Source organism: Cupressus sempervirens, chromosome 3 (assembly GCF_028749045.1).
Source record: "Cupressus sempervirens isolate cs-2001-9-10 chromosome 3, ASM2874904v1, whole genome shotgun sequence".
NCBI classification, from domain to species: domain Eukaryota; kingdom Viridiplantae; phylum Streptophyta; class Pinopsida; order Cupressales; family Cupressaceae; genus Cupressus; species Cupressus sempervirens.
The window spans coordinates 1,033,795,007-1,033,807,602 of NC_143120.1; the positions used below are offsets into that span (position 1 = coordinate 1,033,795,007).

The following is a 12,596-nucleotide window of genomic DNA, read 5'->3' on the forward strand; positions in this document are numbered from 1 at the left end:
AGGGTTGGCTCTTAACCAAACTCACTTCAAAAGAGTGAAAAAGTGGTAGCATGTTACTTGGTGTTTTTACCCAAATTCGATTTCCACGTTAAATCCTAGTGCCATACTTGTGTGAATGTTGTTCTTATGTTTCATGTTATTTACTACTATATATGTTTCTACAATTCGACTAACACTAAAATAGAGAGCTAAGTGTTGATGTGAAAAAGTTGAGTTACTGATCATTTGCTATATTGGTTGAGTGGATTTATAAGTGTGATCAAGTTGTTTGAAGTTGAATAAGTTGAACTGGTACATCTGGACTTGAGGATAATTGATTCACTCCCCTCATTATTCTAATCATTCTAATAGTCTTTGCCCATTGATATTTATTAATTGATGCATATTCAGATTGGTGGCTTGGATTTCAATTATCTATGTCCTTAGTCACATGATTTGTTGATTTGTCTTCACATAGAAGGGATGAGATGTTGTTACTAGGTATGGTCATGGTGGAGGATTGTGGTTGACTATTTTATGTTAACAGGTTGGACATTTTAAGAGTTAGATGCCCAGTTCATGGATGTGATCATCGTTCCATGGATTTTGGTATGAGATGATTGGATATAAATGTACTTTGTTGATGATTATTTGATTTGGATTCATAATTTGGTTATGGAAGTATATAATCTTGGTTGAGGATCATGGTTTATTTGGCTTCTTTTTTTAAGATCTCATAATGTACAATTTGAGTTCTTTAATGGTTTAATGCATTAGTTGTTTTCATGGCTAGAGGATGATTTTTTCATTATGATGTCATGGATAGATTGGATACAAAATTTAGTGGGAGCTTGTGACAATGATGAGGTTGTAGTGCAAGATTAGTTCTTGATTTGGTTTGACGATCTTGGTCTCACTTGGTACTGACAATTTGGTTGCATGTGTAGACCTAGATGATCTTCATGTAGGAGATGGATATCATGATACCATGGATGACTTGGTACTAAAATTGAGTGGGAGTTGTTGGAATTCATATATGTTTATTGAGTGTTTGCAGATGTTGGAGGATGTCTTAGATCATGTTGTTGCGGAAGCATCTTTGACATTTGCATGGTGTACTTGTTGATAGTAGTTATCTTAATGGTGTGTGGAGATGGTTACATCTAGAGGATTCATGGGGTTCTTGGTAAAGGTGTGGTTTATTCTTTCGTTTGACATGTTATCCCTGGTATTAGGCTAGTTTCATTATTATGTCATGGTATACTCTTGATATACATTTAGAGTTTTTGACTTTTTTAGTATGTTCATATGGAGCATGTTGTCTCTTTTGTTGAGATGTTTAGATCATGTTGTCATATTTGTGCTCCTAAGGCCATGGTTGAAACTTTGACATTGATCTTAGTTTAGTTTCTTGGTATTGAGTACATTGATCATTTGTTCGATAATTCATGATATTGCCATTTTTCATTTGGAGTTGGCATGGATCAATTGGTTATAAGTGTTCATGGATACTTGGAGACAGTGGTGATGTTGATTCCTCTTATGACTAGAGATGCATTTGTTGGGAGGGTTGGCAGTTGGAGTAAGAAGTCCGAGGGGCATTCACCTGATAGGACTTGATAGGAGGTTGTTCTTAGATTAGTCTTGTTTGGAGACTTGGGTATCTTGATGAGAATTCTCATTCCCAAGTCTTGGTCTACTTGGCGGTTTACTACTTGAGAGTTATAGCCCATTGTTTCTCTTAAATGCATGATGTTTATGCTTGTCCTTCATTGATATGGATTTGGAGCTATGGTACATAAGTTAGTTCTGAAGGGTTCATTTGACAGATGATTTAGCACCAATTATCTCCTTGTGCATATGTTATTATGTTGGTTGAGTTTAGGAGATGGTTTTATATTGGGCATATTCCTTGGATTAGAAATGGTTAATCCCTAGTTTAGGAATGATTTATGAGTTTGATCTTTTTGTGAGAGGCTTGCATCCATGATTAGTTATATGATATGTTTTGGTTGTTGTTGTGGCTTCTTGGTTGATGTTTTATGGAGGAGTTCTTACTTGGCACAATTTACATCTAGAGGTGTGTGTAGAAGGACATGATAGAGGTTATGATTTGCATGGTTTCACTTTGGTCTTGGCTATCTTCCTAGATGTTTGGTATCACTTACATTGGTTTTGAGATTGGTTATAGATTGTGATCACTTGTTTGTGTCCATGTATGTTATGTGAGAGATGACACAGTTATTCATTCATCTCTTTCCTTTGTTGGTTGTGGATTACTTGAGAGAGTGTTAGAGACATGTTATAAGAGTTATTCTTGTAGGTTATCTATTTATGTGATGTAGATGTCCTTGATAATACATAGATTGACTTCTATGAGATGTTATGAGTGGATTGGTTACATATTTGACATTATCTTTTGGAGTGGGATCTTCTTGGTGTATATGTGACAGGTATTTCTCTTGAGGCTTGTGTTTGCAAGTTATAGATTGGATATGTTGATGATGTGAGATTCACTTGGTATATCTTTGGAGGTATGGATACTTGGATGGGCTGCACTTGCTATGGTTGCTATTTCAACTATGGATATATGTGATTACCTATGGATCAAGCATTTGTGCTTGGCATTTTAATTGGTATAAGATTTTATGATTCTTATGTGATAGGTTGGATGACTTTCTCTTTGGATAACTTCTATATATATCTGGTGACAGTGTCATAATAGGAGGTGGGATCTTTCACGTTTTAGATGCTAGATACTTTGATTTTGTTGCGGGTACCAAGATGGAGCACATAGTTTACTTTGATCCATGATAGTGGATGTTCTAGGAGGGATTGTTTCCTTGTTCATTTATGTGGCTACAGATTGACCCTGTGCAATGTATACTAAAAGTGGGAGATTGTTGAGATTATGTGTATTGCACACATTGCATAATATTTTTTATATTGTATTATTTAATTTAATTATGTAATGTTGCACCATGAGAACTTATATAGACGTGCAACATGGAGAGATTCCCATGGAATTTTCTTGATGAGTTGTATTGTAACATTGTGATAATATTTTTTGTAATGATTCAATATTGGAGAAAAAACTAAATGTCCAATATTGAATGTGGGTCAATGGGTGTTTGGTAGCACATGGTTTATGTAATACCACTTAGTGGTTTTATGGGAGCTTGATACTATAGAAGCAACCCCAAGGGTAGTTGTAGAGACAGACAAAAATGAAAGAAAAGAAAGTCTAGCAAGACAAGGGGAGACAGGTTAGCCAAGGGAGCATTTGTAAAGGTTGGAAGCATGACACGAGATGCATGGATTCATGTTCATTCACATGGATTGCTTGGTTGTTGTCATGACTTTGAAGACTTCCATGGTTGTATTGCAATGATGTTTTGTTTAATAATACATGGTAATTGATGCTTTTGGAGGTTGGGTTTTTCCCTCATTGAGGATTTCCCATGGTATATTTTGTGTACAAATTTTTGTGGGTACTTTATTTATTCTCTTGCATGTAGATTTTTAAGTGCTTATTTTTTAGATCTATTACGGGTTATTTGAAAACAATAATATTTTTGGTTGCAAGTTTCCTTACAAGGACTCCAAGCTGTTGGTTGCAAGGTTCCTCGTTGAAGACTAGGCTAAAGTGTTGCTGGCATGGAAGGGAAAAGGACAGTTTAGGCCTTCTTAGGTTTCTAATTTATTTTTGGTTACTTGGTTATGTTGACATGTTCCTACCTATGATACTTGAAATTAGCCATGTATGGCCTTAAACTTTATGCTTTTAAGACTTTATGTGTTAGATAAGTTAATTTGGTATAGCCACAATCATAATTATGACTTTTTGGTAGTTGTAATGGATGCTAGTATTATGGACATTATGGTTTTGTTGAACTTAATGCTAGGGGTTATTTTATTTTTTATATTAAGGGTTAAGGGTGGTTTGGTGATGTTCTTATAGTGGCTGGTAGTATGCTGAATACAGACTACTACTATTTTGTTTATGGATCAGCCCCCTAATTTTGATTGCTTTAATTAAAAAAAAATTCTTTAATTGCCTTAAATTACAAGAATTTAAATATTAGATTTCAATCATATTTTTATTATCTTACTTCCATATTTGTAAACAATTATATATCATGACAAAAAGCAAAAAAAAAAAAAATGAAGAAGAAGAAGAGAGGAACACTCATTTTTCAATCTCCATGCCCAACCCTTAACCTTTACAATTATCTAGGCTTCCATAGTCCATCTTTATTATGACATTGTTGAAGTTGCACCTTACTTTTACTTTCATATTTTGTGCATCTTTCACCTAGCCTATCAGACTCTGTTTATATTTTTCACCTTTCACATATTTCTTCATTTATGACAGCAGCTCTGACAGGAAATAAAATTAAGCTCATGATGTGGCCATTGAGATTTCAAGCCTAAAACATTGATATACCTGCGCAAGAGGTGACGTAGCTCAAGCAGATTCTATTGAGAAGTCCCTTTTCAACAAGGTGCAGTTTTGTAAAGTTCATGAAAACGAAATTTAACCTTTCGTTAGGAACTGCTTTTCAAAACAAAATACTGATTGATAGTGTGTACGGTGAATTTTATAACAGTTTTAATGCCTTCAGTAATAGAATCCCTCTTTATTTTCTACCCACGAGTTTTTTTCTGTCCCAAGAGATTACAATTGAAGAGAGTGAAGAATGGACGTGTGAATGATATCAACTCCACAAACAGTTTTTGTTGACTAAATGAGGAAATTTAGCACTCCCATAACTGTTAAATTATTCACTCTCGGTTATCTTTTCATGTCGGAATCGCACTTGGGTTGAAGCTCCACTTGTGGGCTTTTCAGATGCGAATGCAAGGCATTGGAAAAAAACATGAAAAAATTGTATAGTTTATTGGAGTTCATTTGTTAAAACACTTATAAGAAAAAATAATTAGGGTTTGGTTTACTGGTATCAATATAAACAGCTTGTACTGTACTCAATGTAGACAGCAGCCCCTGAAGTTAGAAAATGCTTACCCAGATGACATTAAAATTGAATTTTTAAAAATTGGCAAAGACTTTCTGAACTTTTAACTTCTTATTTCAATTGAACTATTCTGAATAGAATACAAAAATAGATGCCGAGGCTATATATCTTCTGACTTTTACTTGGTTTAGCTAGCCAAATTGTTTTGGTCAATTGCGTCATGAAGTTCATTTGCCACTTCAAACAAAGAGATTGCTACGGTTATACCATGGGTATTCCTTTTCCCACCGTGATGTGCTTATTATCAATGTGATTAACCCGGGATTGGGTTTGGACCTATTGAGCAATTCCAAAAGTGGAAATAATTTTAATTGGAATTATGATGTTTTTATAGTTTGTTCAATTATTCTGGATAAATTGTGCTGGGATGTTTTTGTATTGACATATCTAATCATTAATTTATTTTTTGATCAAACCACAAATCAGACTATACATAAGCTCTTGCCATTTATTTTTCTTTATCTAAGCAAGTATGCTGCTAATAAGCCAAATGCTGTTAGTGCAAAATTATGCCTTTAGTGAATAACCCCTTCGCAGGACAATGGCTTGTGCGAGTGATCTAAACAATTCTGCCTGGTTTTAATATCAGATTTTATCAAATATGCTGTTGTATATTATGATTGATTTTGGAACTTCAACTATAATTGGCAATTCAAGAATATAGCATTGTTTTGTAGGATTGTATTAGCAATGGAATGGCACAGAATCCCTTGAGATTTGATAATGAAGATTATAGCTTCCAACAGTGTGTGCAGTTAATCGTTGTGGGCTGCAAAATAGGATTTTATCTGGCTAGTCTTATCTATAGTGACTACTAGCATGTTGATTTCTTTTTAATGGGCTTATTTAACACAAGTTCATGTCATTTTGGCATTGATTTATTCACTAAGACTATTATTTTATTAAGGATTGTTTGTTACAGATTCAGCTTGTATTATGCTCGTCATTTGGTCCATTGTCCAACAAAATAAGGACTTTTTGTTTAATTGGATTTGCAACTAGTAGGTGTAACTAAATACATGTATAGATACAAAACATATTGTTTCGCCATAAGTGTAGATTTTCCATAGCATGTCCATACCCCAAATGTTTATAAATAGTGTTTCTTATGTAGAAAATTTGTTAAACATCCGACACCATGATGTGCAGTTTTAAAATGATTTTCTTAAGATTCTATTTGTATCAACGGGGGAATTCACCAAGATTGGTAAAATTAAATAAAAGCCTCTTCTTAAACCATACCTCGGTTGCATGTTTCAAAGCATGTTTGGGTGGCAGGGTCAACAGCAAAAGAAAGGCTGCATGGTGCATACACATTAATTGATTTCTGTCTTATACTGCTGGACAAGTTCAGCCAAAGTAATGCAATCTTTTGTTGTTTTCTGAACATTTAAACACTCCTCTTGAAGGAGAAGTTGTGTATCCGAAATATTAAGAAAAACATAAATTTATATATCTAGCTTAAACATGTCTGATGACAAGCAAAAGTTTTCAGTTGAAAATGATAAACAATGTGATCATTGTATAAAGCAGTGCTACTTCTGGGTAGTTCTGTTGCTACGAATAGTTGGTCTGGAGAAAATGTCCGGCCATGGACAAGTGTCATTTTTTTAGGAACAAGTGTAATTGGGGAAGGTTGTTCTTGTAATGGTTCACATGTCCATGGCAAGGCGGAGATCATGAAATTACTGTTTGAGCTATGAAAGTGTGAGGAGGTAGGTCTATATATCTCTCTTCTCAGATTTGTTTGCTGTTTATACATTCTTCTTTAATTTAATTATTGAAACTTCCATATTTGGTAATGCAAACAATTAAAAAAAACTAGTGCTATAAATTGGATACCCAGTATTGTTTCACAAACTGGATCAATAGCCAGTTTGTCAGGAAGCTTTTCTATTACAGTTTACAAAATTTTGCCCCCATCAAAGTTAAAGATGACTTGCTTATGATTCAAGCATTAAAATTGCAGTGGGGAAGAAGAAACACTTTAACAAAAGCTCTAAACTGAACACCGTGTTCATACAAAAAAGTTCTGTCTTGCAATTACAGTCATCACACTCAAATGCCATGGCATTACAAGCATTGTTGGCTTGGCTAAACAATGCATTGTTGCCTTGGCCTTACAACTACAAGCATTGTCATAGGAGGCTGTACAAATCTCAATTTCAGAGAACATGCCAGCATATTATTTTAGAACATAAACTCTGTACAGGAGAACTTTCCCTTACAAATGGAGCAATCATCTCGTTTCTGATTAGCAGGACAGGTTTGAGAGTACCAGTTTTTTACAAAACTATAATCGATTTCAAAACCAATGTGCAATTTGTATTGGTTGGATGTTCGCCATATGCTGAATCTGATATATGCTTGTAAACATAGGACCTTGTAATGGTCATGGTGAGTTGAATCCAGAAACTACACAAGCTGCTTCCCTGTTTCTTTTTCAGATGCAGCTGCTAAAAGACGATTGTTCTTTCTAATCCCAAAATATTGAGACATAAAAATAGTACAAAATCTATAAGAGGCACATATATAACATTTTGTCAAGGTTAACTGAAGTATCAAATCAAAATGCCAAACATCTTTCTATGAATGGTATGTATATAGTGGGAAGGTGTGTCAAAAATCAAAAGTTGTTACTCCACTGTATAATGAAACTCAATTTGCAGGCGCTGATGCAAGGGGATCCTTCCCATCAAACCCTTTTCCAAATCTACTTGCAGTTGTCTGAGTGGTAAAGCTGCCAAAAACCCTTTGATAAATGCTTTGCAAGATTCTTTGCCTTTACAAATCAGCTTATTATCATTCTCTATATTGTTCAATACCTCAAGTTCCCTTGTGTCTCTAACTTCAGTCTTTGAGTCATCTTGCTGCTCTTGATTTGTACTGTCTGCTGATATAGATTTCAAACCTTCTGCCTTAGAAATTTTCAAGTCCTTTGCTGTTAGCGATGTCTGATCCTCTTCTGTGACAGATTTCAATTCCACACTTGGCATTGATTTAAAATCTTTTGGACTAACTGATTTTGAATCTTTTGTTGACAGTTTCGAATTCTTTGCACTCGAGGATTTCACACTATCTTCTGCTGCTGCTACAGATTTTGAATCTTTTGTTGAAGGTTTTGAATTCTTTGCACTCAAGGATTTTACACTATCTTCTGCTGCTGCTACGGATTTCGAATCTTTCAAAACTGCATTTTTTGAGTCTTTTGCAGTAGTGGATGCTGAAACTGTGCTACTTTGTTCTCCTTTCTGTGGGTCTTTTTCTGGCAACTGATAAATTGTTGTCTCCTCGTCAAATTTTAAGATATAGGCTTGGTTACACCCTTCAAACAATCTTTCCCCGAGTGTATCGATTATGTAGAAACAATCATTCTCTACCTTGAGTACAAAAAAGTGGTCATTCCAACTAACTATGTAAATATGCTGCTTCTCATCTTGATCCTTCACATTACTAGCATTGGTGATTTCTTCCCAAATTTCATCAAAGGACATACACCCTTGCAGGAAGTCAAAAGAATCTTGGAGATCTTCCGGCCTGAAGAAGCCAACAAAAGATTTTTCTGGAATAACAGACAAGTTGTGTACCTTAGCTTGCAATATTGTGTCCAGATCAAAATGTCCGTCAGGAAACCTCTCCTTGTAATCATCCACATCACAAAGCTTCCTCCACTTCTGTGATCCTTCTCTAATCAACATGTCGAATTGTGATTTCACTGGCATAGAATTTGGGTTTGTATGCAACCAATGAGCAAGGACAGCTACCAAAGCAGTGCAAGCACTCTCCCCTGCTGCTTTCTCATTGCGCTGATCAATTGAGCCAAAAAATACCTGTGTTGACAGTTTCATTTTCCCATCTCTACTAACCAGCTCTTTCCATTCCCAACTGCCTATGGTGAATTGGTCATCTCCAAAGGCAGAAAAGTTTGATTTTGCTCCATTTTCACTATCCTGCAAAAATAACCCAAAATGAGAATTAGTTTATGTTTAAAAGTTGGATCTTAGTTGTTCCTACTAGAGATCTAAAGGATTAGGAAAATATGGGATTCTAAAGCAACATAGATTGCATTCAATGTTTTGGGAGGCTGCATGATCATGAAAGGCCAAAACAAAATAACCAATCAGAAATTAGGGTCTCTGTCGTGTGCATTTTATTTGTGGATTTGATTGTTGTAAGTGTTTTTAGAATCGGTGTTTCGTATCACACTCCATGATCCAGCATCAGGATAAGAGAATGCATTCTCTCATCCAGATCTCTCATCCTGATGCTGAAGCATGGAGTGTGATCTGAAATTCTCTCATCCTGATTATGGATCATGGAGTGTGATCGGAAACGTCGATGCTAAAAAAACTCACAATTGAATCCAGAAACAAAATGCACACATTTCAAATGGATTGTGGAAATCTGATAATGTTAGGATCTATTTCTATTTGGCCTGAAAGCTCTCTGGGCCATCCCACAAAAGACCTTTGAAGCACAATACCCTTTCCTATAAATCATGAACTTGTCAGATTCTCTTAATCTACCATTGAAGAAAGAGATTTCAGACCTGATATATAGCGCCATAGGGAGGACTTTGCTGTCTACGGAAAAGATCAATATCATCTCCACCCTCCTCTCTACATGCTTTATTCAGCAGTGGTTCCCCTTTTGCTCTTGGCGATTTAAAACTAAACTTCCCAGCTCTCCAAGAAAGAAGGGTCCGCTTCAAAACTGGTGGAGTAGCAGGATCTGAATCTGAGGATGATGTTTCATCAATGAGTTTAGGAAGAACAAGTTCATTCACCCCATGGCGATCTTCCTTGCCATCTAGACACACAGCTGCGGCCAAAAGATTGACTGCAGCAAGAGTATCATAACTGACGGTCCCATAGAAGGTCGAAACGCTCCCTTCCTCAACTTCAACATCTTCACAATCCTCAATTGAATCTAAGTCATACAATTCAGGAGTTTCACATTCTTCACTACTGAGTGGTGACCGTTTGGAAAAATTACTCCCATCCTCATCTGAAGAATCCTTCTCTGATCTCTTTGAAGGTTCTTCGATAAAACTTGCATCTGTGATACAAGGCCCTTTCATGCATGATAAGGGAATCAAAAGCCGCTGAACAGGGTCAAATGCTATCTGCGTTGTTTGAAGTTCCTCAAAACCCAAAGTGACCTGCATATAAGAAGAAATGAATGAGGAAGAAAATTTCACATGCACTAGAATCCCTATACAGTGCCTCCATCTCCAATATTTCTCTAAGCTCATCAAGGAAAATAAATGATTTAGATGTACAACTGAACAAGGAAATCTGGATAGGGATAAATTTTAAGAAATAATTGGAGCAAATAATCAGAAACATAAACAAACAGATAATCCCTATGGTGGCTCCATCTCCAATATTTCTCCAAGATACCATTAAGGAAAATAATGATTCGAATAAACAACGAAATCTGAATGGGCATAAAACATAAAAATTTGGAGCAAATAATCAGAAACTCAAAACAATTAGAAATAGCATGGATTGGGATACAATGCACACAAACTTACCACAAGCGCTGCTTCTTTTGTGACACCTCCAACGCAACAAGATATGGGGATTTTGGTGGTCTGTTTTGTGCTTTCAAGCGGTGAAGCAAAATCCCCAAGGTTCAGCAAAGCTGTTCCAACAACAGATTGTCTAGATTTCGACTCCTCCAAAATTTCCTGTGAATTTTGGTCCAGAATAACATTTGTGTCAGTTTTGTAACAAAAATAAGTGACATCAAGAGGGCCATACCATGAAAAAGTGGTTTTATTTTATTCTCGTGACTCACATGCACACCAATTCATCCTCATTAATATTGAAATTCGGTCCCTATAATCAACATCAATGCCCAATCAAAACAGAGACCGACGCCTAAAAACATGACAATTGATTTCTTCTTTTGAATCCATAACATGCAAAGAACATTATCACATTCCACACAAAAAGCAAAATGAAAAAGCTAGATCTGTAGCCAGCCAGACATGCACCGAACAGAAAGAATTGATGATCTTAAAAACTTGGTGAAATATAACTCACACTGATGATCTGAATTCGAACATCCCACCGATGAAAGGCATTGTCCTTGAGCAGAGTAAGCACACAAACATGGCCGAAAGTCTCCTCCCATCCCACAATTCCATCATCTCCAACTCCATGAAAACTTGTGCAATTCTTCTGAATACTTCTGAACCTAGAACCCAATTTCCTCCTCGGGCCTTTCCATTTGATTAGGGCCATTAATTTGGAACAATCCTTAAACCCACCATTCTCACCGCTACCAAGAGCTTCAAGGCTATGCAAGACCAAGTTAAGCTGATACTTCTTTGTAACCAGAAGAGGCCAAGGTCTCCATCTGATCATCTTAGCCACCATGATTAACTGCAATATGGTGATTAAAGCACTCTTCCCCAACAGATATATCTACTGGTGGAGATGAAATTAGCTGCCTATTATGGTACCTTCATCTCATCCTCTTGGAAACCATAAACTTACAGAGGAAACTGGATTTGAAGGCACAAAAACGAAGTTTAAAACTCCTAGAAACTGATGATCTACATCTGCATGTGGGTAGCGGCAAATTCCATTGCTTGAATCGCCCCCGTCCTCAAAATCCTCTAAAAATCTCTACTTTTTCATCATCAGCCATAGATATAATCTATAATCTCTACTAAGTCCAATTCGTCATGTAACAAACTGAATTTTTTTATATTAAGTCAGAATCCTCTAGTTCTGCTTCTACCCACCCACAGTCAAATTAATGAAAATTGAACACCCCACAAGCTGCATTACAAATTGTAACTCCACATTAAAACAGGCAGAGCACTCACATCCAGCTGGGGATGGGAAGTCAACTCCCGCTAACTACAGTTACAAAACATTCCACTGCAGTTAATGTGAATAGGTGTTTTTAGATTTAGGATATCGTAAAACCGGATACGTTGATATATTTGCGCTGATTTAGCCTGCTGATATAACGACCGCGGCGTACTTTTCGCGGGGCAACAGAATCGACGGGCTGGATGACCTGTAATGGACACGTGGACGGTTGAGATTGTAGGGCCGGCATAATTATGGATATTTTTGACGAAATCGGGTATTTATGTGTGTTTTGTCGCTTTCCGGACAGCCTGGCCCCGAGCTTGCAAAACCAATGCTACAAACATACGAATTTATTATTTATTTAGGAATATATTATTATTTATTTTTTGTTAATTTGGAGGCTTGCTTTGCGGAACTTTCGAACACCATAAAAACGGATTCCAACCCCAAATCAACACATCGGATTTGCTTTTGGAAGTCCTTTCCCAAAAACATTTTTAAATTTTGTTTTGTCTTTGTTTAGTTGTTTATTTTGTATTTTGCGTACTCTTTGAATAGATTTTAGTTGGTTATGGGGCAAAGATATGGGATCATGGGGAAAAAGAAACATAGTTTTGTTGAATTTAATTTTATGGATAAATATTAATAGGTATGTTTGAAGAGTTTTAAATAAATTTGAGTTGGATATAGGTATAAGGTGTTATAGGAATGAGAAAATATTGTTTTGATGAGTTCAATGTTATAGATA

At 36.0% G+C, this 12,596-nt stretch overlaps 1 protein-coding gene across 1 annotated transcript; it reads right to left on the reverse strand.

Annotated features, from left to right (window-relative positions):
- Positions 1-7,015: 7,015 nt before the first annotated feature.
- On the reverse strand, positions 7,016-11,850 carry LOC149570266 (uncharacterized). The gene is made up of 4 exons (XM_089822902.1): positions 11,066-11,850; positions 10,552-10,707; positions 9,565-10,176; positions 7,016-8,965 (listed from the first exon to the last, which is right to left on the reverse strand). Exons 1-4 carry the CDS (start codon positions 11,399-11,401, stop codon positions 7,652-7,654), a joined length of 2,418 nt encoding a protein of 805 aa, XP_089679028.1. The 5' UTR covers positions 11,402-11,850; the 3' UTR covers positions 7,016-7,651.
- Positions 11,851-12,596: the final 746 nt, after the last annotated feature.